General features: G+C 41.3%; 1 protein-coding gene across 6 annotated transcripts in view; it reads left to right on the top strand.

Moving 5' to 3' along the window:
• The window catches only part of TPK1 (thiamin pyrophosphokinase 1), a 794751-nt gene that overhangs the window by 362923 nt on the left and 404329 nt on the right, over positions 1 to 27499 (top strand). For all 6 annotated transcript variants that reach the window (XM_073550050.1, XM_073550048.1, XM_073550049.1 and 3 more), the window contains one exon: positions 21310 to 21382. In XM_073550050.1, the coding sequence (XP_073406151.1) occupies positions 21310 to 21382 (73 nt within the window). The remainder of the gene's footprint in view (positions 1 to 21309; positions 21383 to 27499) is intronic.

The following is a 27499-nucleotide window of genomic DNA, read 5'->3' as shown; positions in this document are numbered from 1 at the left end:
ATATAACTTGCGTTTATTTGTGAGAAAAACGGAAATTTGGCGAAAATTTTGAAAATTCCGCAATTTTCCAAATTTGAATTTTTATGCCCTTAAATCACAGAGATATGGCACACAAAAAAGTTAATAAGTAACATTTGCCACATGTTTACTTTACATCAGCACAACTTTGGAACCAAAATTTTTATTTGTTAGTAAGATATAAGGGTTAAAAGTTGACCAGCGATCTCTCATTTTTACGGACCACATCACATTTGAAGCCACTTTGAGGGGTCTATATGATAGAAAATACCCAAAAGTGACACCATTTTAAAAACTGCACCCCTTAAGGTGCTTAAAACCACATTCAAGGAGTTTATTAACCCTTCAGGTGCATCACAGGAATTTTTTGAATATTTAAAAAAAATTAACATTTAACTTTTTTTCACAAAAAAAATTACTTCAGGTTCAATTTTTTTTATTTTACCAAGTGTAACAGGAGAAATTGGACTGCAGAAATTATTGTGCAATTTGTCCTGAGCACGCTGACACCTGATATGTGGGGGGGAACCACTGTTTCGGCGCATGGCAGAGCTCAGAAGGGAAGGAGCGCCGTTTGACTTTTTCAATGCAAAATTGGCTGGAATTCTGATCGGACGCCATGTCGCGTTTGGAGAGCCCCTGATGTACCTAAACAGTGGAAACCCCCCACAAGTGACCCCATTTTTGAAACTAGACCCCCTAAGGAACTTATCTAGATATGTGGTGAGAACTTTGAAACCACAAGGGCTTCACAGAAGTTTATAATGTACAGCGGTACAATTAAAAAATCATATTTTTTCCACAAAATGATCTTTTCACCCCCAATTTTTATTTTCCCAAGGGTAACAGGACCCTAAAAGTTTTTGTGCAATTTGTCCTGAGTACGCTGATACCCCATATGTGGGTGTAAATGACTATTTGGGCACATGGCAGAGCTCGGAAGGCAAGCAGCGCCATTTGACTTTTTGGGCTGGAATTGAGATCGGACACCATGTCGCGTTTGGAAAGCCCCTGATGTACCAAAACAGTGGAAACCCCCCACAAATGACCCCATTTTGGAAACTAGACCCCCAAGGAACTTATCTAGATGTGTGGTGAGAACTTTGAACCCCCAAGTGCTTCACAGAAGTTTATAACGCCCAGGCGTGAAAATAACAAAAAAATTTTTTTCCACAAAAATGATATTTTTGCCCCAAAATTTTTATTTTCCTAAGGGCAACAGGAGAAATAGGACCCCAAAAGTTGTTTTGCCAATTGTCCTGAGTAGGCTGATCTGATACCCCATATGAGGGGGTAAAACACTGTTTGGGTGCATGGCAGAGCTTGGAAGGGAAGGAGCACCATTTGACTTTTTCAATGCAGAATTGGCTGGAATTGAGATCAGACGCCATGTTGCGTTTGGAGAGCACCTGATGTGCGCAAATAGTGGAAACCCCCAATTCTAGCCCTAACCCTAGCCCTAGCCCTAACCCTAACCCTAATGGGAAAATGGAAATAAATACATTTTTTTAATTTTATTATTTTTCCCTAACTAAGGGGGTGATAACGGGGGGTTTGATTTACTATTTATGGCGGTTTTTATGTTTGGCAGCTGTCGCACGCTAAAAGACGCTTTTTATTGTAAAAATAGTTTTTGCATCACCACATATTGAGAGCTATAATTTTTCCATATTTTGACCCACCGAGTCATGTGAGGTCTTATTTTTTGCGGGACGAGTTGACGCTTTTATTGGTATCATGTTCGGGCATGTGACATTTTTTGATCGCTTTTTATTTCGTTTTTTGGGACGCAGAATGAACAAAAACCAGCGTTTTATGAATTTCTTTTGGGTGGTGCGTTTATGCCGTTCCGGGTGTGGTAAAATTTATAAGGCGGTTTTATTCTTCGGGTCAGTACGGTTACAGCAATACCTCATTTAGGTCGTTTTTTATGTTTTGGTGCTTTTATGCAATGAAAACAATTTTATATAAAAAATAATTATTTTTGCATCACTTTATTCTGCGAGCTATAACTTTTTTATTTTTTCGCTGATGATGCTGTATCATGGCTGGTTTTTTGCGGGACAAGATGACGTTTTCAGCGGTACCATGGATATTTATATGCGTCTTTTTGATCGCGCGTTATTGCACTTTTTGTTCGGCGGTGTGATAATAAATCATTATTTTTTTGCTTCGTTTTTTATTTTTATTTTTTAAGGGGTTCGCTTAAGGGGTTAGCTATTTGGACAGTTTTATAGGGCGGGTCGTTACGGATGCGCGATACCAAATATGTGTACTTTTATTGTTTTTTGTTTTTTTTTATTATTTCCAAAAAATGAATTTATTGGGGAATATTTTTTTTTTTTTTTTTGAATTAGCGATTTTTTTAAATTATTTTTACACTTTTTTTTTTACTTTATTACAATGTCCCAGGGGGGACATAACTGTCCTGTGACAGATCGCTGATCTGTCACATCACAGATCACTGTGACAGATCAGCGATCTGTCATAGGCACTGCACAGGCTTCCTCATGCCTGCGCTTTGCAGGCACTGAGGAAGCCAGCTTCCTGCAGGCCCCCGGAGGTCCCCGTCGCCATATTCGATCCGGGGACCTGCAGGAAAGGAGCCCCCGGCAGCAGCGCTGCACATTGCGCTGCCGTGGGGGGCTCAGGAAAGCACGGAGGGAGCCCCCTCCCTGCCGATGCTTCCCTTTAACCCCCGGTACACCGCGATCGAGTTTGATCGCGGTGTGCAAGGGGTTAACGTGTCGGGGGCGGTCCGTGACCGCCCCTGACACATTGTGCCGGGTGTCAGCTATGATAATTAGCTGACACTTGGCCGCGATCAGCGGCGCTCACCACGTGGGCACCGCTGATCGCGATGACGTAATATTCCGTCCATGGTAATTAGGTCCATGGTCACATGGACGGAATATTACGTCAATTGAAGTTAAGGGGTTAATGCGATCACCGCGAGTTTGGTCTCAGTGTCGCATTAAAGAAATGACGTACTATTTCGTGCATAGTCAGACAGGCCCAGGTCACATGGATGGAATTATACGTCGGATGTCAGAAAGGGGTTAAAGGGACCGCTTCCACCAACCTAAGGTCTTCCCAGCCTATAGCTGGGCACTACCTTTCATTTAAGGCTTCTCATTATAGAGGTGCATGAGCTTCATTGTTAGTCTACCCTGTACTCGTCTTCTCGTATCTGTCTGTGCTCTTCTGTCCATCAGCCAGTCCAGATCGCACCTGCCATTCCCCATCTGGTGGTCACCTGGTCCAGCTCACACATTCCAGTGCTTTTCTGTTCCTCAGCCGGTCCCATTTGCACATGTGGTTCCAGTGTCCTTACAGTGCCTGACTGCATTCTTAATCCCTCATTCGGGCCGTAGCAGCCTACCCGCTGTAAGGGGTCAGCTGCTACACTCTGTAGGTCAACCCTGGAGTAGCACCTGGTGCTACCCCCTTATTCCTCCTTGGGTCGCAGTTTTCACCTGCTGCCACTTATTTGAGTTGGGATTTTGTAGGTCACTTAGTTGCACCCCTCCAGGCTTTCCAAGGGATACTGCATAGTGGTTCTGCTAAGGATATGTATTTTGATTGAAGATATCCAAAATGAGTGCATACAGACAAAATGGATGCTTGCCTAAATGAACATTATGAATCAATGACATTGATTATATGTATTCGTGCTAGAAGTCATAACTGTCAGTAAGTTTTAGATTACTTAGGTGGACTTTGACTTGATAGCGTGGTCCACTGAGCTAATCAAGAATGAAGTAATGCCTAAGAAAAGAACAGAATCATAAAGCCAATCAACATTAAAGTCCTCATGAGGGGAGGGAAGTTAGAGGGTTTCACTAAAAATTAGCGTAACAAGTGATGAAAGGATGTACCTTCCATTCAATAGACACATTTTCTGCTTGTGACTGTTTGTTCAATCACCAGTAGTTTTTCTCCATGTGCACCTAAATCTCTCTTCTGTATAATTATGGCCACAGACAATTAAGATGATCACACACCTTTAGTGTGACCGTTAACAGTTCCACTACTTTGTCAAGCACAGTCTCCATCTGCTGGGTTGACTGTAGTGTAAGAGGTGACAGTTTCTATTATGCTATTTCTACTGTGGTGAAATTGATGCCACTTGTTGGTGTCTGCCACTAATTTTTGTAAATGTGTAGGCTCCTGGTTGGGTCTCCTTCATGCGTGTTGCTTGTAGCAGTAGACTCCGAGACAGTCAGGCCTCCACTTAATTGGAGTCAGCTACTTGTGTTACGATCCTTAGATTTTTCTGACAATAGTGGTCTACAGAACTGGTATTTGTGCCACCTGTGTGTGGGTGAGCATGAAAGCAGGTAGAGGTGTTGCATGTGGTATCAGGACTATAGCACAGCAGGCCTAGGTTGGTCACTCACCCACCTCGTCTTACTTTGACGTTCAATTGAAATCTGTGAAGGCTCTCCCAGACTCCAATACCTCATGCCTGGCTGATTGTTGCAGTGCCTTGCTACAGCTTGTACTGTGGGTGAATTGAGGCCACTTTCCTGGTGTTTCTCCCTCATTTGATGTCTTTTGGCAGCTTTTGGGGCCGTTTGAAGGTGTGCATAAGCTTGTTTTTGCCTACCATTGACTTGAATGGCGTTCAGTGAATATTCCAAGAATAAATCAGCGAATATTGCAAATTTGGCGATCGTAATCCGAGCTGAACTTTGAAATATTCGCTCATCTCTAGTCATTATCAGTCTTTTTCTGTGTGTCATCTATTACCTGTGATATGTGTCTTAGCAATGTACTTTGATATACGTAGTTCTCCTAGTTTTTTTTTTTTTTTGTCTTGTTAGTTTGTACTGCCAAAAAAAAGTTGAAAATGAAAGCTTACAGAGATGCTATTAAAGTCAACAGTTTCACCATTGAAATTAATGTCAAGTTTACAAACATGCAAAATCATTTAATTTGATTCCTGATGAGTGCAAATATAGAAGTATTCTATTAGACTTATCACCGCAGCATGTATCTTGGAAAAATATTGCATTTAATTTGAGTTAAAACATTTCATATTTACACTGGCTGCGAGGTAAGCAAAGTATCAGTCAGCACTCAGTCATCTATTGACTGAAGTGCACAGTAAATCCAAGCTTCATAAAGGCTTGTAAACACAGCACTTCATCTTGTTGAGCTATTTCATCGGCTTCAGCAGTGAAGCGCTGAGGTACAGACTGAGATTATGCACATGCTTGTACCATCCCTGCGTGTGACCTTATGTTCTACGATTGATCTGTTTCCAGACAATATTTTACTGTACCTTTCATTTTACTTTATAGGTGTTATTTTCTTTTTTTACAAATGTGTATATACACTACCGTTCAAAAGTTTAGGGTCACTTAGAAATTTCCTTATTTTTGAAAGAAAAGCACAGTTTTTTCCAATGAAGCTAATATTAAATGATTCAGTAAATACTCTATACATTGTTAATGTGGTAAATGACTATTCTATCTTCAAACTTCTGGTTTGTAATGCATTATCTTCATAGGTGTATAGAGGCCCATTTCCAACAACCATCACTCCAGAGTCTTATGGCATTTTGTGTTTGCTAACTGTGTAAGAAGGCTAATGGATGGTTAGAATATCCTTGAAAACCGTTGTGCAAGTATGTTAGCACAGCTGAAAACAGTTTGGCTGATTAGAGAAGCTATAAACCTGACCTTCATTTGAGCTAGTTGAGAATCTGGAGCAACACATTTGTTGGTTCCATTAAACTCTAAAAATGGCCAGAAAAAAAGAACCTTCATGTGAAACTCGACAGTCTATTCTTGTTAGAAATGAAGGCTATTTCATGCGAGAAATTGCCAATAAACTGAAGATTTCCTACAACGGCGTGTACAACTCCCTTCAGAGGAGAGCACAAACGGGCTCTAACCGGAATAGAAAGAGAAGTGGGAGACCCCGCTGCACAACTGAGCAACAAGACAAGTACATTAGAGTCTGTAGTCTGAGAAATCGACACCTCACAGGTCCTCAAATGGCAGCTTCATTAAATAGTACACGCAAAACGCCAGTGTCAACGTCTACAGTGAAGAGGCGACTCCAGGATGCTGGCCTTAAGGGCAGAGTGGCAAAGAAAAAGCCATATCTGAGACTGGCTAATAAAAGGAAAAGATTAATATCGGAAAAGAACACAGACATTGAACAGAGGAAGAATGGAAAAAAGTGTTATGGACAGACAAATCCAAGTTTGAGGTGTTTGGATCACACAGAAGAACAATTGTGAGATGGATAACAACTGAAAAGATGCTGGAAGAGTGCCTGACGCCATCTGTCAAGCAAGGTGGAGGTAATGTGATGGTCTGAGGTTGCTTTGGTTCTGGTAAAGTTGGAGATTTGTACAAGGTAAAAGAGATTTTGAATAAGGAAGGCTATCACTCCAGTTTGAACGCCATGCCATACCCTGTGGACAGTGCTTGATTGGAGCCAATTTCATCCTACAACAGAACAATGACCCAAAGCACACCTCCAAATTATGCAAGAGCTATTTAGGGAAGAAGCAAGCAGCTGGTATTCTATCTGTCATGGAGTGTCCAGCGCCGTCACCAGATCTCAACCCCATTGAGCTTTTGTGGGAGCAGCTTGACCGTATGGTACGCAAAAAGTGCCAATCAAGCCAAACCAACTTGTGGGAGGGGCTTCTGGAAGCATGGGGTGAAATTTCTCCAGATTACCTCAGCAAAATAACTGCTAGAATGCCAAAGGTCTGCAATGCTGGAATTGCTGCAAAGGGAGTATTCTTTGGTGAAAGCAAAGTTTGAAGGAGAAAATTATTATTTCAAATAAAAAAACTTTGTTTTTCAAACATTGTCAATGTCAGGACTAGATTTTAAATTCATTTGGCAACTCATTTGATTAATAAAAGTATGAGTTTTCATGGAAAACACAATTGTCTGGGTGACTCCAAACTTTTGAACGGTAGTGTATACAGTATAATATGTAGGTATATTCATACACACGGGCTCACGACTAAGTAATGGAGAGGCGTCTATAAGACACCTATCCATTACTAATCCTACAGTTGTATTGTAAATAAACAGCCAGAATAAAGTATTTTATTTGAAATTAAAAAACGTACATTTTTCTTTTTTATTTCAAAATAACAAACAGTTATACTCGCCTAATGCCCGTTTCATTAACGCCCTTGCCTCATGTAATAAAGCAAAAATAAAAAAACACCTTACTCCTCACCTGTCAGTCGTTTTGTCCCACACTTTAACCCATGTCTGTGGATGAACAGTTTTCAACCTCATTGTTGCCAAGATGCAATCGTCCAGACTGAGAACCACTGATGATTGAGTTGCTGCGAGGGCTGCATCAGTGAGTAGCGGTGACGTTATCGAGCTTACTGCTGGTCACTGAAGCTGCATTCCCAGATGGACCCCTGAAATACTTTAACCTTCGTGAGATCACTGCTAACACAGTGAGTTTTAGCTCCGACTTTAGTCCTACTGCTTCTTAAAATTAGCTTTTCTTTTTCTTTATTTTTTTGGTTAAAAAGGCCAACAAGCAGGCAATCCTCAAATGTTGATGCGGTCTAACAGCTGCAAATCAGGCAGCCACAAGGACTCGAACACTCCCAGGTGCTCGGGTAACTTCTGAACATGTTCGGATAAGACGTTACCTTGCGATGATCGCAAGGTCAGTTCATTGAGGTGGGTTGCCAAAGTTACCCTGAGGAAGAGGAGCCGTGATCTTCTTGAAACGCTTTGGTTTGGTTAGGTTTTTTGGCCCAGATATAACTACTTTCCTACTTTGACATCACACGCTGTCTCCAGACAGTAGCAGCCATTTTTTGCCTGGTACCAGGGAGCGCTGTTGGCCGGTGCACTCCTGGCTCTGCAGTGTAGCTTCAGCAACCCACCTCACTTAATTCACCTTGTGAACATCGCAAGGTAATGTCTTATCCAAACGTGTTCGCCTTCACCACCACTCTACGCTCAAAAGCTGGTGTCCCTCCCTGGCAGCCCTAATCTTGTCAAGGGTTCATCCAACAGTGAGTTCAAAACATTGCATCTGTGGCCATTGTGCATATATTTATATATTATAAGCCGGCAATAAACTACTGCAGGAGAAACCATACTGTGCAAGCAGTCTCACCTACTAATTTAGTAGCTCACACTGCTGCTGTTAGACTGTACTCCCATATTAATACTATTATTCTTCACCAGCCTGGTTTTATTACAGAAGTAGGAGAGAATTAATTTACCTTTTTTCTAGTTGATGATGAGTTTCGCGCACGTCAGGAGGAAGTTTCGTCCACTCCTTTTTGCAGATCATCTCTAAATCATTAAGATTTTTGAGGCTGTCACTTGGCAACTCGGAGCTTCAACTCCCTTCATAAGTTTTCTATGGGATTAAGGTTTGGATACTGGCTAGGTCACTCCATGACCTTAATGTGCTTCTTTTTGAGCCACTAATTTGTCGCCTTGGCTGTATGTTTTGGGTCATTGTCTTGCTGGAAGACCCAGCCAGAGCCCATTTTTAATGTCGTACAGAGGGAAGTAGCTTATCACTCACGATTTTATGGTACATCTATTCTCCAATTGATGCGATGAAGTAGTCCTGTGCCCTTAGCAGAGAAAAACCTCCAAAACATAATGTTTCCACCTCCATGCTTCACAGTGGGGATGGTGTTCTTAGGGTCATAGGCAGCATTTCTCTTCCTCCAAACATGGCGAGTTAAGTTAATGCCAAAGAGATCAATTCATTTTTGTCTCATCTGACCACAGCAACTTCTCCCAATCACTCACAGAATCATCCAGGTGTTCATTGGCAAACTTCAGAGGGGCCTGCACATGTGCCTTCTTGAGCATGGGGACCTTGCGGGCACTGCAGGATTTTAAACCTTTATGGCGTAATGTGTTAGCAATGGTTTTCTTGGCCCCCCCAGCTTGAGATCATTAGAGAGTTCCCCTGTGTAGTTTAAGGCTGATCTGTCACCTTCCTCATGATCAAGGCTACCCCACAAGGTGAGATTTTGCATGATGCCCCAGATTGATATCGATTGACAGTCATTTTGTGTTTCTCCCATTTTTTTTTCTTTTTTTTGCTATTACACCAACAGTTGTCGCCTCTTACTTATGGTTTTGTAGCACACTCCAGCTTTGTACAGGTCTATGATCTTGTCTCTGACATCCTTATGAATTCTTTGGTCTTGCCCATGTTGTAGGTGTTAGAGTCTGACTGAGTCTGTGGACAGGAGTCTTTTATAAAGGTAAGACAGCTGTCTTTAATGCAGGTAATGAGTTTATTAGCGTCTAACTGGTCTGTAGGTGTCAGAACTCTTAGTGGTTGGTAGGGGATCAAATATTTATTTCTCACTGCAAAATGCAAAAAAATTTATAAAATAAATACAATGCGATTTTCTGGATTTTATTTTTGATATTCTTTCTCTCAATGATAAAATTAACCTACCCTTAAAATTATAGACTGTTCATATCTTTGTCAGTGGGCAAGCTTACAAAGTCAGCAGGGGATCAAATTATTATTTCCTTCAATGTACTTACTGTTGGTACAGAAAGTATTGAGACCCCTTTACATTTTTCACTGTTTGTTTCATTGCAGCGCTCTCAGTGAGAGACTGAGAGCACTTTATATATTTTTTTCTACTGGCTAACATGGTACCAAACTACTTTTTTCGTTTTTCATTGCAGCCATTTGGTAAATTCAAAACAGTTCATTTTTTTTCTCATTAATTTACACTCTGCACCCAATCTTGACTAAAAAAAGCAGAAATGTTGAATTTTTTCTGCAAATTTATTAAAGAAGAAAAACTGAAATATCACATGGTCATAAGTATTCAGACCCAGTGTTCAGACACTCATATTTAAGTCACATGCTGTCAGTATAGAGTAGAAGCACCCTTTTGAACTAGTACAGCTGTGAGTCTTCTTGGGAATGATGCAACAAGTTTCTCACACCTGGATTTGGAGATCCTCTACCATTCTTCCTTGCATATCCTCTCCATTTCCTTCAGTTTGAATGGTGAACATTGGTGGACAGCCATTTTCAGGTCTCTCCAGAGATGCTCAATTGGGTTTAGGTCAGGGCTCTGGCTGGCTTGGTCAGTCAAGAATGGTCACAGACAGGGGCGGGCTGGGCTGGTTGGTGGTAATGAACATTCTCCCCGGGCCGGTGCCTAAACAGCTGCACAGGGCCGCTGGAGGACTGGAAGTGATTTTAATACATAGCACACCTGTAGGTGTGCGGTTGCGTCATCCTGCCAGTCGACCCGACATGCAGGCTGCAGCAGTATGTGATGAGCAGGCCGGGGAAGGGGGCACAGTGGTGAGAGGGGGCTCCTGCCACACAACTAAGAAGAGGATGGTGCGCTACTTACATAGTGATTGCATGCAGCATCCTCCTATTCTATGTGCAACTTTGTCTCCGATGTCCCATCAGCTTGGACCTGGAGGGGTAGGAGCATCAGCGTGCAGAACAGCAGCCCAAGACAGCAGGGCAAGATGAGAGGTAGCTGCCTTGTGTGCCCACTGCCCAGCACATTCCAGGTATTCTCCCCAGCTGCCTCTCTCAACTTTTGCTGTGCTAAGTAGCAGGGGGGAAATTGAAAAATTAAGTATGGCAGGTTAGATTGTGTTTTTTGGGAGTATGTGTGTTTTCCTGTGTGTGTGTGTGTGTGTGTGTGTGTGTGTGTTTTCGTGTGTGTGTTTTCGTGTGTGTGTTTTCGTGTGTGTGTTTTTCTGGGTGTGTGTGTGTTTTCTCGGTGTGTGTATGTGTGTTTTCCTGTGTGTGTGTGTGTGTGTGTGTGTGTGTGTGTGTTTTCCTAGGTGTGTGATTTTCCTGGGTGTGTGTGTGTATTTTTCCTTGGTGTATGTGTTTTTCCTGGGTGTGTGTGATTATACTGTGGGGCTGTGTGTGTCATTATACAGTGGGACTGTGCATCTGTGTGTCATTATACATTTGGGCTGTGTGTGTCATTATACAATGGGACTGTGGATATGTGATTATGCAGTGGGGCTGTGCGTGTGTGTCAGTATACACGTGGGCAGCATGGTGCGTGGAGTCCTGGGTTCGAATCCCACCAAGGACAACATCTGCAAGGAGTTTGTATGTTATCCCCGTGTTTGCGTGGGTTTCCTTCGGGTACTCCAGTTTCCTCCCACATTCCAATGACATACTGGTAGGGAATTTAGATTGTGAGCCCCATCAGGGACAGTGATGATAATGTGTGCAAACTGTAAAGCGCTGTGGAATATATTAACGCTATATAAAAATAAAGATTATTATTATTTTATTATACAGTGGGACTGTGCGTGTGTCTGTCATTATACAGTGGGGCTGTGCATCTGTGTCATTGGTTCATTCACTCTGTTTCATTCTATGTGACTGTAGACTTGTGATTCCTCACATTGCTCATGGTGCTGTGGTTATTCGGCCGGTGTGACTGCAAGTTTGTGATTTGCATACATGCGGTCACATGCTGACTAGACTTGCATGACCTAATGTAACTGTATTGAGCAAGGCCAGAAACAGTCTAGTTGGAATGTAGCTGGGAATATATATATATATCGCATGCTTGCAGTTACAAGACCACCTGTTCCCCGGGCCGGCACCAGAGAATCCTCACCGCACACAGTGTGCACGATATGAGGATGGAAGGTGAACCTTCTGCCAAGTCTGAGGTCCGGAGCACTTTGAAAGAGGATTTCATCCAGGATATCTCTGTACTTGGCCGCATTCATGTTTCCTTCAATTGCAACCAGTCGTCCTGTACCTGCAGCTGAAAATCACACCCATAGCATGATGCTGCCACCACCATGTTTCACTGTTGGGATTGTATTGGGCAGGTGATGAGCAGTGTCTGGTTTTCTCCACACATACCACTTAGAACTTTTTGGTGATAATTCTATCTTCGACTCATCAGACCAGAGAATCTTATTTCTCATAGTCTGGGAGTCCTTCACATGTTTTTTTAGCAAGCTCTATGTGGGCTTTCATATGTTTTGCACTGAGGAGAGGCTTCCGTCGGGCCACTCTGCCATAATGGCCCAACTGGTGGAGGGCTGCAGTGATAGTTGACTTTGTGGATCTTTCTTCCATCTCCCTACTGCATCTCTGGAGCTCAGCCACAGTGACCTTGTGGCTCTGCTTTACCTATCTCACCAAGGTTCTTCTCCCATGACTGCTCATTTTGGCTGGACGGCCAGGTCTAGGAAGACTTCTGGTGGTCCCAAACTTCTTCCTTTGAAGGATTATGGAGGTCACTATGCTCTTAGGGACCTTGAGTACTGCAGAAATTCTTTTGTAAACTTGGCCAGATCTGTAACGTGCCACAATTCTGTCTGAGCTCCTTGGCCAGTTCCTTTGACCTCATGATTTTCATTTGGTCTGACATGCGCTGTGAGGTCTTATATAGACAGGTGTGTGCCTTTACTTATCAAGTCCTATCAGTTTAAGTAAACACAGCTGGACTCCAATGAAGTAGAACCATCTCAAGGAGGATCGCAAGGAAATGGACAGCATGTGACTTAAATATGAGTGTCTGAGCACTGGGTCTGAATACTTATGACCATGTGATATTTCAGTTTTTCTTTTTTAATACATTTGCAAAAATTCTACATTTCTGTTTTTTTTCAGTCAAGATGGTTTGCAGAGTGTACATTAATGAGGAAAAAAATGAGCTTTTTTGAATTTACCAATTGGCTGCAATGATAAATTTAAAAGGGTCTGAATACTTTCCTTACCCACTGTATATAGTTTTGATAAGTGGCAAAAATAAGTAGATTTCCAGCATATCAATGTTAGTATACACACTCATATTGTTTGTGTGGCAGTACTTACATGTAGCCTTCATCAGTGCTGTGGAGTTGTAGTCGTGGAGTCTGAGTCAGTGTCCATTTTGGTGGAGTCAGTATAAAATGAAATCCAAGAAAATATGTATGACCAGCCGATGAAGAATCCGCTGCACTTTCAGAGGTCTTGTATATAAAACTTTTGTTTTATTGAATATTAGAAAAAAATTATAAAAGAGCACAGTTGTATGCAGTCAGATCAACCAGTGGATATCTAGAACCAACATGTTTCAGCCTCTAACAAAGGCCTTAATCACAAATAGACATTAAATAACTACAAAGAGCAAGTCCATACAGAGCAGGGATTTTAGATGTGCGAATAACACTTTCATGACCAGCACGCACGCAGGTGGTTTCAACAACAGACTTTTAGTTGAGATGAATCTGTGCTGCACTTTATTTACATGCTCAGTATTGAAACTCCTCCTCTAAAGATAAGAGCAAAAAGACACTGGGAAGGAATGCCTGCACTCATCTCAGAACGGCTAGAGTGAACCAAAAATAGCTCGATTATGGTATCATAATGCTGATGAAAAGCCTGATGTTACCATTTTACTACAGTAAATATATTACTTCAACATGAGCCATGTATGTTAGGAGTCAGTGATTTGGCTTACCGACTCCACAGACCTGGCTTTTATACAGTAGCATTTGCAGTAGTGTACTCCATTTGATTTCATAGATACTCTCCTCATACTGCTTTCAAATTGATGGCCTTAGTTTGCACAATTAGCTTGCTGGGTGATTGGTTGTATAATCTTAATTTTATGTACTGGTAATAGTATTATATTCCTTGTTTAGTTCAGTCAAGGAATAGTTCACTCGAATTGTTTTTGCTAGATATTGTTGTGTTATATATATTTTTTTCATTTCAGACTGATTTAAAGTACTGTAATTTTCATTAGTTTCATCACTTTCATTAGTATGCTCTTTTGCTTTAGGTATTGACTGTAGTATATTTACATTGCTAATTTATCATAGAATATATGAATTGCTTTAGTTTCTGCCTTATGTAACATTTGTAAGTTTACACATTCGTATTAAGAAAGCACATAAATGGTTAATCTAAAAAAGCAAACATTATTTCTTTAGTGATTGAGAAGTGAACATTACTGTTAATAGATCCCAAATGGAATGTGTAGAGCGAAACTGAATGCATTAGTATTCTACAGGACATTGGTGGATTGCCTATTATGCTCTCTGCAGGTTAATAAGGATTACATCTTATTTATGTAAAAACTGTAGGCTTTGCAATGCTTCCTCTTTCTAATTAAACGTATGGCTTGTTGTCTTTTAATTGAAACTCCCCTGATAGTGTTTTTTACATTCGCAATTACCCATTTCTCCTTAATCCTGACATCTTCCCTTTTAGTATTAAACCCCACTGGAATTTTTTGTATTGATTTTTATTGAGTTTTCATGTATTATGATATGTATTTGAGCCAAATTCATTTTCTTTATTTAATTTTTAATAATATCAAAATGCAGTAGTGTTTAACTCAATAAATCTGTCCGGAAAAGTTTTCCTTTTATCATTTTTAATACATTTACCGCAATGCTGTATTGAGTATATAGTAGCTACGTTTTCATAGAGATCATCCGTAATTCATAATGGGCTGACTAATGTTCTTTGTTTTCATGTAAGTTACCAAAACTGATAATAAAATGTAAAAAGTCATTTATTAGTTTAGGTCTATAGAATGAAGATAACATTACTTTTGATGCAGTTATTTTTTAGCTTAATTTTTAAATGGCTTAATATAAATTAGGTATAAAATATTCAAAATGAGAAATAAAAATTGTTAGGTACTGTAAATTAAGTATATGTTTGAAAATGAGAAAGTATGTAATCTACCTAGATTATTGGAACAGTCACAGCAATTAATATCAATAGTGTCCACTGAAAAGCAGTTACATGAATGACCATGTAAGACCTGCATCTTGGGCTGATAGTAATGCATAGTCATTTAATGATCAACTTAAAGGTCTCTTATAAAAAAAAAACACCGGTTAGCTCAAATCTGGGCATCGTAGCTGGAATACCTCTCCCCCCGCCTTGGAAAGCTAGGATTCTATCACACATCCATATTATGGCCACAAGCAATTTTTTGAAGTATCTCGCCCCAGGTTCGGACACTGACAGCTTGGGGCCCCTGTGCAAGAAATGGGATTGGGCACCCTCCTTTTATGGTGACCAAGATACATGTGTATGTAATGTGTATGTGTATCTATGTATGTGTGTGTATATAAGTGCGTATATGTATATATATTTATTACATAGTCTCTTCTCATTAAGTATATTGCCCCCCCTTATTACATACAGTAGTATCATCTCTTATGTACAGCAACATCCTTTACATGTTGTATTCTCTTATTATTTTGTTATCCATTTATATAACGTACTGTTCGCTCTTGTTAGATATAAATTGAAATGACTGCTGATGTAACATGGAAAAGTTTCTTTTCTGATGTAGTCAGCTGATGTACTGGTCTTCTGGACACACGTTGCAGTAATTTGATTTTATATCTAACAAGGGAGCACTCTATATAATAAAGAAAAGGCAATGTGATTAGCAAAAATAACGAGAATAATGTAAGTAAGGGCAGTGCTGTATATAAGACATATTACTTTGTAATAATGGGAAAGCACTGTACATAGAGGACGCTACATAAAAATGGACTAGCGCACATAAGGAAAAAATTCCCAAAAATTCAAAAAAAACACATTTGAACGGTTGACTCCCCAAACCCTGACTAATGCACTAGCAGGATGCAGAAGACCTCCATTGATAAAGGCTGGGGAAGCACAAGTGCAAACCACTGATGAAAACAGCCAGTAACCCAAGATGGTCTGGCTGCCTAGTGGAAAAAATGCACACAAATAGGGCTTGCATAGGACTTCAGTCACACAGATAAGTGTGGTGCAAAGTGTCTGAACAGCCTATTAATGATGCCCATAGTATTAGCAGGTGGGCTGCTCAGCAATGTATATATGCATCACACAGGAAAAACCAAGCCAACATAAAGAGGTCTAGCTGCATCCTGCAAAAATGATAAAAAAGTGCAAAAAGATAAAAAGATATGGGGTATTAGTTACTATTTTGGCCAAAGCAGATAGACTCGCAACCCAATGTCAAGGGTCCCCAAATTTTGCAAGTCCCTAACACTAAATCTGAACAGCGCACATAAGAAAAAAATTCCCAAAAATTAAAAAAAACACATTTGAAAGGTTGACTCACCAAACCCTGACTAATGCACTAGCAGGATACAGCAGACTTCCATTGATAAAGGCTGAGGCAGCACAGGTGCAAACCACTTATGAAAACAGCTAGAAACCCAAGATGGTCTGGCTGCCTAGTGGAAAAAATGCACACAAATAGGGCTTGCATAGGACATCAGTCACACAGATAAGTGTGGTAAAAAATATATAGTGCTGAGCAGCCCACCTGCTAATACTATGGGCGTCATTAATAGGCTGTTCAGACACTTTGCACCACACTTATCTGTGTGACTGATGTCCTATGCAAGCCCTATTTGTGTGCATTTTTTCCACTAGGCAGCCAGACCATCTTGGGTTACTGGCTGTTTTCATCAGTGGTTTGCACCTGTGCTGCCCCAGCCTTTATCAATGGAGGTCTGCTGCATCCTGCTAGTGCATTAGTCAGGGTTTGGTGAGTCAACCTTTCAAATGTGTTTTTTTATAATAATGGACTAGAAAGGATTTGTACATAATAAGGGACACCTCTTCAAGTAATAATGTTCCCCATACTTGTCCCCTGGGATAATATCTCCTGTCATGGTCCCTTTCTATGTATAATGTTCACCTTCCTGGTTTAATGTGCCTCATCCTGATTTCTTTCCTGATATAATGTGCCCCATCTTGGTCTCCTTCCTATGGTGATGTTCCCCATTCTACTGTAGTATAATATTATTCATCCTGGTCTCCTTCCTTGTATAATGAACACCATCCTAGTTCATTGTGCATCATCGTAGTTCCCTGCCTGAAATAATTTGCACCATTCTGGTTCCCCATCCTGATATATTCCCAATTCTGGTCCCCTTCCTAATATAATATGTCCCATCCTGGTCCTTTTCCTTTGGTAATGTTCTCCATCGTAGTATAATCGCCGTATCAAGGACTCATCCTGATATAATGTGGCCCATCCTGGTCCATTTCCAGGTGTAATGTGCCCCATTCTATTCCCCTTCTTGAGCATGAGAGACGCAGAGAACTTCTGCGCATGCACAAGATTCCCAGCCCCGCAGTGTGAATAAATCATAAGCGACTGCGGGGCGGGATCTCTGGCCACGCGATAGGAAGGCCAGGATGTGATGTGAGAGCACGGGCAGTGTTAACTGCGCATGCCCAAGAAGATATAGTACAGCGCAGGCGCCATGATTTCAAAAGAAGCTGAGGAGGCGGCGCCAAATAATGAAGAAAGAAATGACTGATGGATGCGAGGCATCTGTCAGAGGGGGAAATACCTGTCCCCCTGTCAAAATTCAGGTATTTTTGACCAATTTTAAAAACAATTATTTCTGCGGTGGAAGGGATGCTAAGTAAAAGAGCCACATTGACAGAATATAGCATTAGTGCTGCACAAGGTGGCTCTTTTACTTAAAAAAACGCCTGGGGGGTGATAGGTTCCCTTTAATATTGTTATTTTGCTGCCTGGTACCTGCATGCAGCCTAATGCTGTGGATAGAAAATTAACTTTTTTCTTGCCAACAGCGTTCCCTTATCTCTCATGGGGATGGCGCTGGTTCTGTCACTGCTCTGAGTATGCCCTCGGCTCTGACACTGGCTTTGCATGTCACTATTCCCTTGGTTCTGCCCCCATGACTAAACCCGTACCATCGACACCTCTGTAATTGAAACAGCACCCCCATCCTTGACTGACAGCCAGCCCCAATGCAGAGCCAGTGTTATTCAGGGTAAGAGGTGCAATTTCAGTCGTGAAGGCAGTGTCACCACTCTGAGAATACTGAGTGGTAGCTGTAACCGCACCCCCGGTATTGGGGCTGGCTGTCACCACTGGGGTCGCGTTTATAGCTGCTTCTTGGTATACCCAGAGTGGTGACTGAACCAACACCGTGCCAACCCCATGACTGAAACTGGAACGTTGCTGGGGCGAGGTTAATTTGCTCCGCACAATGTTAGGCTTCATGCAGGCTGGGCAGCATAATAACGCTATTAACCTGTAAATGAACCCCATATTTGCAGGTTAATAGTGTTTTTTTTTTTTTCTGGTGACAGGTTCCTTTTAATGTTTGATGATCGCTTTTTTAAGCAAGTTCCAGCTGAAATCCACCTGAAAAAGACGTTGCGTTCACACATGCCTTTTTATTGAACTCTATAAAGGTTTGTGAACGAACCCAACAGAAAAATTGTAGCATGTTCCATTGGGTTCTGGATATAGGATTCCTTCTAGAGGAGAATATGCTCAATATACTTTGTTAGAGGTCTATTAGAACTCTAACTATAGACGTTTGAAAAGTTTATTCGACCTTGGACTATGTAGTCATTTTATGTGAGTGTAGACTTGTGAATCCTCACATTGCACTCACTGAGTGTTTTGAGGATACTCTAGTGCTGACGAGAATGTGATTTGCATACATGTGGTCATGTGCCCATGTGTCAACTAAATGGGCACAGTCTTGTTCAAATGTATTGATTGAGGCCGGACACAGTCTAGTCGGAATGTGGCTGGGAGTACACATATCAAGACGTAAGACTTTTTGCTCCTGATGCCGGCCCTACAGAATGCTCACAGCATGCAGTGAGCGCAATGCAAGGATTCAAAAGTCTACAGTCACATAGGCTACACGTCTGCAGTCACTCTAAAATAGGCAAAACACAACCCGCGGAGACACCATCACATGTTTCTCAACGCAAGCAATGACTAGCCAGGTCTTTCCCCGGGAAGGAACAACCATGGGAAGGGCAGTCTCCAATGAAGGAAACCACCTATGCCAAAACATGGTATCCATCCACAGACAGCTGTTTCGGGGTATTGCCCCTCATCAGTGTGGAGTAGGAAACTGGCCAGTCAATATTCTTTTTGTATATGAAAACAATATGTGAAAACAATTGAAAATAAACTAAGAAAAACAAATCCATGATATAAATTGTGTGCTACATGGAATCGATTGTAATCAGCTGTGTAATAAATTCTTCTCCAGACCAGAAGAGAAGTTTGTGCTCTCTGCAGCCTGTGTTTGTTTGCATCCAGTAATTGCTGTAGTTCTTATGTTTTACGTGTATACAACAATGACATGAAATGAGGCTGTTGTCAAAGGATTCAGTAATCAGAATATGTGGCTCATCTGACAATTCTCTGTAATTGAAAGATGCATAACCTGTAATTTTCCGTCATGAAAATCAAGCAAGCAAGCTCGCCTTCATAGTCAGCTGTAAATTGAAACAGGGTCTTTTACTTGGTGCGTACAATGCAGCACATCAAACACTCATTCCTCTTCTTCCATCCTTGAAGCACAAAGTGATAGGATGTAAGTGGTGTTTGTGATTTTAAGTGGCTGATATTTTGGCTGCTTCGTGTGTTTCCTTTTTTTTTTAGGTTGATGAGCTAAATGGAAAGCAGGATTACGCATAGTGTACATAAAGTCTATTCTGTACTCATGTGCTAATCTTTCTACAGTATTTACTGAATATAAAATTACTTTGTAACAGTAGCTTTCTGGGACTGCATAAGATTCCCGAATAGTATGAGCACAGAAATAACTTAAAAGGTTCCTGTTTAAATGAACATGGTGTTTGTTCTGCCATACTAGTAAAAACAGGAGAAGCTGAACAAATTGATGTATAGTTTTATGGGAGAACTTTCCATATTGTGTATTTTATTCATTGAAATCTCTGCTCCGTCTGTGCTTGAAAGTCAAGTAGGTGGACCTAATCAATGATTGACAGCTGTGTCTATGCAGGAAAGGTAATCAATCACTGATTAGAATCTCCCACCTGACTGCTGTTCAGAATAAGCAGAAATTAACTGCGTAAAATACAACTTATACGGAATCTAATAATTGTTCTATTTCCAAGCTGACAGGTTTACCTTCAGCTGCATATTATTTTATATTACAGTAGCTAGAATTAAAAATGTATTTATTAGAGATGACAGCCATGTTATCACCTAAAATGTTTATCAATGTCTTTACCTCTGTGTTTAGATCAGTAACAAAAAAAAAATAGTTCACTGAATTCAGTGCCTCTTAGGATCTTTTCTACCACACACACCACTTACATAGTAAAAAAATTAGCAGGACCCCAACCCAGCAGATACATTGGTAGTTCATGTCTCTGAGCCACAGTACTGTGAATGTCTGGGAGAGACATTCCTAAAGTCTCCTATTGTGTCCTGTGCCTACTCTATTGTTCCCTTTTGGCTTACCTTGTTCCCTGTGTGGTCTTTTTTATATTTTTTACTTTTATATATCCTTGTATTTAAACATGCACAATAATAATTGTTGTTTTGTACTCGTGTGTGCACCTGTCTTCTACAGTGCCACCATTTAACCAGTGCTTGTCAATGAAGGTTTTTTTTTTTTTAGTTTATGGGTTGTTTTCTTCTGTGACCTCATGTTCGGTTTTTCTTCCTTAGGCATTCATGTTTCCTTACGAATGGTCAACCATTTATCCGCTCGCAGTTATATGTCAATATAACTATCTGTTGTCACGACCCACTAGGGTCAGATCAGCGGATGGCACAACAAACACCCACAATGGAGATGGAAAGAGGGAGATGAAGGCCCTAACAATAGGGAATGAGGGATGGGGCACCTCCTAACACATCCTGTGCCTATCCCTAAGCTCCCCTAACGTTCTATGAGGGTCCTCCCCCCGCTGCTCTCACGTGCCTTGTCCCTAGCTGTCATCTCACTATGCTCTAGCTAGTGCACTGGCTGGCAAAGACACTAGCATCACCACTGCAGATGGTGTAAACACAGGGGGTAGTAACAAGCATGAGACAGACAAAGACAGGGAATAAAGAAACTTAGCTTTCAAGCTTCTGCTGCATGCTCCACACAGCAGAGGATTCGGAACCAGGACCTCAAGCAGCTGATACACGCTGACACCAAAGAGCTCCTCACTCATCGGCTGGTCTCCAGAAAAAAACTCTATCACCAACAGTCAGCTGATGCGTCAGATGACTATTTAAAGGATGGTGGGAGTGGTCACCACCCACATCAGCAGCTGCCAGCAAGGAAACTGACATTAACCCTTGCTTGTCTGAAAGGAAAAAAGCTGCATTTAAATTATAGCAGAACCAGATCTGCCACGAATCCAAAAATGAATCGTGACATATTTATGATTAACTGTATGTAGCTTTTTACCTTTTAGTTGACATATATTATCTGCTTTGTCCGGTATGTAATCTAATTATTACATTGTCTAAATATGGATTCACTCACAATGTTTTTGTTTCCTGTTTAGATACCTACCAGATTTCATAAGTGGAGACTTTGATTCCATACAGTCAATGGTGAAGGATTTCTACACAAAGAAGGTATGTTTATTCTGGGTTTTTTTTTTTTGCTACTTTTTAACCCCTTCCTGACATCCGACGTACTATCCCGTCCATGGGACCCGGGCCCCTATGCCCATGGACGGGATAGTACGTCCACCGCGATCAGCGGCGCCCACGTGGTGAGCGCCGCTGATCGCGGCCGGGTGTCAGCTGATTATCACAGCTGACACCCGGCACAATGTGTCAGGGGCGGTCACGGACCGCCCCGACACGTTAATCCCTTGCACACCGCGATCAAACATGATCGCGGTGTACCGGGAGTTAAAGGGAAGCATCGGCAGGGAGGGGGCTCCCTCCTTGCTTCCCTGAGCCCCCCACGGCAGCGCAATGTGCAGCGCTGCTGCGGGGGACTCCTTTCCTCCAGGCCCCCGAATCCAAGATGGCGACGGGGGCCTTCGGGGGCCTGCAGGAAGCTGGCTTCCTCAGTGCCTGCAAAGCGCAAGCATGAGGAAGCCTTCTGCAGTGCCTGTGTCAGATCGCTGATCTGTCACAGTGATCTGTGATGTGACAGATCAGCGATCTGTCACAGGACAGTGATGTCCCACCTGGGACTATGTAATAAAGTAAAAAAAAATAAAAAGTGTAAAAATAATTTTTAAAAAATCGCCAAATAAATTAGTAAAAAAAAAAAAAATATTCCCCAATAAATTCATTTTTTGAAAGTAAAAAAAAACCCAAAACAATAAAAGTACACATTAGGTATCGCCGCGTCCGTAACGACCCGCCCTATAAAACTGTCCCATTAGTTAACCCCTTTAGCGAACCCCTTAAAAAATAAAAATAAAAAACGAAGCAAAAAATAATGATTTATTATCATACCGCCAAACAAAAAGTGTAATAACGCGCGATCAAAAAGACGCATATAAATATCCATGGTACCGCTTAAAACGTCATCTTGTCCCGCAAAAAACGAGCCGCCACACAGCATCATCAGCGAAAAAATAAAAAAGTTATAGCTCGCAGAATAAAGCGATGCAAAAATAATTATTTTTTATATAAAATAGTTTTCATTGCATAAAAGCGCCAAAACATAAAAAAAGACCTAAATGAGGTATCGCTGTAACCGTACTGACCCGAAGAATAAAACCGCTTTATCAATTTTACCGCACGCGGAACGGTGTAAACGCACTCCCCCAAAAGAAATTCATGAAACGCTGGTTTTTGTTCATTCTGCATCCCAAAAATCGGAATAAAAAGCGATCAAAAAATGTCACGTGCCCGAAAATGGTACCAGTAAAAACGTCAACTCGTCCCGCAAAAAATAAGACCTCACATGACTCGGTGGGTCAAAATTCGGAAAAATTATAGCTCTCAATATGTGGTGATGCAAAAACTATTTTTACAATAAAAAGCGTCTTTTAGCGTGCGACAGCCGCCAAACATAAAAACCGCCATAAATAGTAAATCAAACCCCCCGTTATCACCCCCTTAGTTAGGGAAAAATAATAAAATTAAAAAAATGTATTTATTTCCATTTTTCCGTTAGGGTTAGGGTTAGGGTTAGGGCTTGGGTTAGGGCTGAGATTGCGGTTAGGGGTGTTTTGGGGTTCGGGTTGGAGTTAGAATTGGGGGTTTCCACTGTTTGGGCACATCAGGGGCTCTCCAAATGCAACATTGCGTCTGATCTCAATTCCAGCCAATTCTGAGTTGAAAAAGTCATATGGTGCTCCTTCCCTTCCAAGCTCTGCCATGTGCCCAAACAGTGTTTTACCCCCACATGTAGGGTATCAGCCTACTCAGGACAAATTGCAAAACAATTTTTGGGGTCCAATTTCTCCTGTTACCCTTAGGAAAATAAAAAATTGGGGGCAAAAATATCATTTTTGTGGAAAAAAATGATTTTTTTATTTTCACGTCCGAGCGTTATAAACTTCTGTGAAGCACTTGGGGGTTCAAAGTGCTCACCACACATCTAGATAAGTTCCGTGGGGGGTCTAGTGTCCAAAATGGGGTCACTTGTGGGGAGTTTCAATAGTTTAGGTACATCAGGGGCTCTCCAAACGCACATGACACCCGCAGACCATTCCATCAAAGTCTGCATTCCAAAATGGCACTGCTTCCCTTCCGAGCCCAGACGTGTGTCCATACAGTAGTTTTCTCCCACATATGGGGTGTCAGCGTACTCATGACAAATTGGACAACAACTTTTGCGGTCCAATTTCTCCTGTTACCCTTGGGAAAATGAAAAAATTGGCGACTAATTGATCATGTTTGTGGAAAAAATACGATTTTTTTATTTTCATGCCCGGGCATTATAAACTTCTGTGAAGCACTGGGGGTTCAAAGTGCTCACCACACATCTAGATAAGTTCCTTAGGGGTTCTCGTTTCCAAAATGGGGTAATTTGTGGGTGTTTCCACTGTTTAGGTACATTAGGGGCTCTCCAAAGGCAACATGACACCCGCAGACCATTCCATCAATGTCTGCATTCCAAAACGTCACTACTTCCCTTCCGAGCCCTGACGTGTGTCCATACAGTAGTTTTCTCCCACATATGGGGTATCAGCATACTCAGGACAAATTGGACAACAACTTTTGGGGTTCAATTTCTCCTGTTACCCTTGGGAAAATAAGAAAAAATGGTGACTAAAAGATCATGTTTGTGGAAAAAATACAAATTTTTTATTTTCACGCCCGGGCGTTATAAACTTCTGTGAAGCACTGGGGGGTTCAAAGTGCTCACCACACATCTAGATAAGTTCCTTGGGGGGCCTAGTTTACAAAATGGTGTCATTTGTGGGGGGTTTCCACTGTTTAGGTACATCAGGGGTTTTCCAATCGCGACATGGTGTCCGATCTCAATTCCAGCCAAAAACGTCAAATGGCGCTTCTTCCCTTCCGAGCTCTGCCATGCGCCCAAATAGTGGTTTACCCCCACATGTGGGGTATCAGCGTACTCAGGACAAATTGCACAATAACTTTTAGGGTGCTGTTACCCTTGGAAAAATAAGAATTGAGGGTGAAAAGATCATTTTTGTGGAAAAAATATGATTTTTTAATTGTACGGCTTTATGTTATAAACTTCTGTGAAGCCCTTGGGGGTTCAAAGTTCTCACCACACATCTAGATAAGTTCCTTAGGGGGTCTAGTTTCAAAAATGGTGTCATTTGTGGGGGGTTTCCACTGTTTAGGTACATCAGGGGTTTTCCAATCGCGACATGGTGTCCGATCTCAATTCCAGCCAAAAACGTCAAATGGCGCTGCTTTCCTTCCGAGCTCTGCCATGCGCCCAAATAGTCGTTTACCCCACATGTGGGGTATCAGCATACTCAGGACAAATTGCACAATAACTTTTAGGGACCTGTTACCCTTGGGAAAATAAAAAATTGGGGTGAAAAGATCATATTTTTTCCACAAAAATGATTTTTTAATTGTACCGCTGTACGTTATAAACTTCTGTAAAGCCCTTGTGGGTTCAAAGTTCGCACCACATATCTAGATAAGTTCCTTGGGGGGGTCTAGTTTCCAAAATGGAGTCACTTGTAGGGGGTTTCCACTGTTTAGGTACATCAGGGACTCTCCAAACGTGACATGGCGTCCGATCTGAATTCCAGCCAATTTTGCATTGAAAAAGTCAAACGGCGCTCCTTTCATTCTGAGCTCTGCCATGCGCCGAAACAGTCGTTCCCCCCCACAAATCAGGTATCAGCGTACTCAGGACAAATTGAACAATAACTTTTGCAGTCCAATTTCTCCTGTTACCCTTGGTAAAATAAAAAAAATTGAACCTGAAATATTTTTTTTGTGAAAAAAAGTTAGATGTTCATTTTTTTTTAAATATTCAAAAAAATTCCTGTGACGCACCTAAAGGGTTAATTAACTCCTTGAATGTGGTTTTAAGCACCTTAAGGGGTGCAGTTTTTATAATGGTGTCACTTTTGGGTATTTTCTATCATATAGACCCCTCAAAGTGGCTTCAAATGTGATGTGGTCCTAAAAATAAAATGGTGTTGTAAAAATGAGAAATCGCTGGTCAACTTTTAACCCTTATAACTTCCTAACAAAAAAAAATTTTGGTTCCAAAATTGTGCTTATGTAAAGTAAACATGTGGGATATGTTAGTTATCAAGTTTTTTGTGTGCCGTATCTCTGTGATTTAAGGGCATAAAAATTAAAAGTTGGAAAATTGCAAAATTTTCAAAATTTTTGCCAAATTTCCATTTTTTTTCACAAATAAACGCAAGTTATTTGAATGAAATTTTACCGCTATCATGAAGTACAATATGTCTCGAGAAAAGAATGTCAGAATCACCGGGATCCATAGAAGCGTTCCAGAGTTATGACCTCATAAAGGGACAGTGGTCAGAATTGTAAAAATTGGCCCGGTCATGAACGTGCAAACCACCCTTGGGGGTGAAGCGGTTAATGGGAACCTGCAAGAAGACAGACAACTATAATAGACTAGAGATGATCGAATCTGCAAGATAAAATTTGGCAAACACTGCAAATTTTATAGGTAAACTTGATGCAGAGCAAAGGTATTTCCTGGGGATTAAATATTCCTTATTACACTCTTAAGTAACCCCAGCGTTTAGGAGTTAAAAAAAAAATAATAATAATGAAATAATGCTCACATGTCTCGCAGCCCACTATTGGATGTCCACTCCTCTTCTTTTCTCCTTTCCCTTGTTGCGCACATCTTTTTGGCCGCTTCACTCCTTGTCTTGAATCGCAGGCTAGGCCTCTGACGTCACTGCATTGACTGTGCCTTGGAAAACACACATCGTAATATCTGACCTCATGATGTGGGCCACAATGGCACAGTGTAAAGTTACATCAGAGGCCTAGTGAGAAATTGAGGCCATGGCATGGAGTTAAGCTGTTAGAGGATACATGCAACAAAGGAAGGGGAAAAGAAAAGAACAAGGTGATTGGTGAGGTTTGATTTATTTCATTTTATTTTTTTTTTAACTGATTACCTTGCAGTTTATGCTTCAACAAAATGGCAATCGCAACTGCCCCCATTTTGCTTACTGAATTCACGTAGACAAAATAGCAAAAAATCCATATTCTTGTGAAATTTGTTAATTCAATTTCCTTCGAATAAATTCTCTCACCTCTAGGTAAAATCCAATGAGTGATGCTGGAGAAAATAGCGCAAAATAGGGTCTTATCCAAGACACAAATGGTTAACACAATTGAATTGTACTCACCATATGGAGCTATAATATAGCTTGTAGGAATATTCGCTACAGCAGATCCACAGGTCCACTGATGACCAACCGTAGGAAAAAAAAATGGGTATAACGTGGATTTATTCTGCGCTGCTGAATAACTAGAAGTCCGGGCATATGCTTTATTCAACGCGTTTCAAAGTTCTAAGACTTCTTCATCAGGAAATGCCACAAATGTTTGCTGTATTTCCTGATGAAGAAGTCTAAGAACTTTGAAACTCATTGAATAAAACCACATATCTTTATGAAAATACATTTGGACTTCTAGTTATTCAGCAGTGCAGAATAAATCCATGTTTTACCCATTTTTTCCTACCTCTTGGTTAAAAGTCATGCTTCATATGCTATTTGTTGTGCACTTCGTGGCATGGGATAAATATGGCAGACAGAAAAAAAATCAATAAATGGCTGCTAGTACAACAGAGTCATGGAAATTAGCAGTATTTCTAATGACACAAATGTTAGGACTGGCGGAACGCACCAAATTATAAAATAATAGTAGTTGCGTTCGCAGCCCGGGGTCCACCGTGCAGAGGTGGTACACTGCTGCTAGGTAATGGCGGAAGAATAGAGCGGCGTAAAAACAGTCACACGTGGGTTACGTCACCCAATGTGAACAGGAGCGGACTCTGTTAATTCACAGAGCCGCACAGCCGCTGAACGTGGATGCCAGAGCCTGTTTAACTCACAGAGCCCGGCCAAAGAGCTCACAGTAAGCGGCCACAGAACTCTACCCCAAGGACACGGGGTTAGAGTCCTTCTAGGCCCACTGAATGCGCGGCGTCGCTGCCATGAGCGCCGCTATAAACACTGACTATGGAGTGTGGAGTATGGGGCACTGAGGCGTGCCGAGTCACTGATGATGGCTAATGCCTGACTCAAACTCTGACCTACCTACGCCTAAGCCTGGGCGCTAGCAGAC

Source organism: Dendrobates tinctorius, unplaced genomic scaffold (assembly GCF_039654945.1).
Source record: "Dendrobates tinctorius isolate UK_male_01 unplaced genomic scaffold, ASM3965494v1 ptg000162l, whole genome shotgun sequence".
In the NCBI taxonomy this organism is placed as follows: Eukaryota; Metazoa; Chordata; class Amphibia; order Anura; family Dendrobatidae; genus Dendrobates; species Dendrobates tinctorius.
Note: the sequence above shows the minus strand (reverse complement) of the source record. Positions and strands in the feature narration are given on the sequence as shown.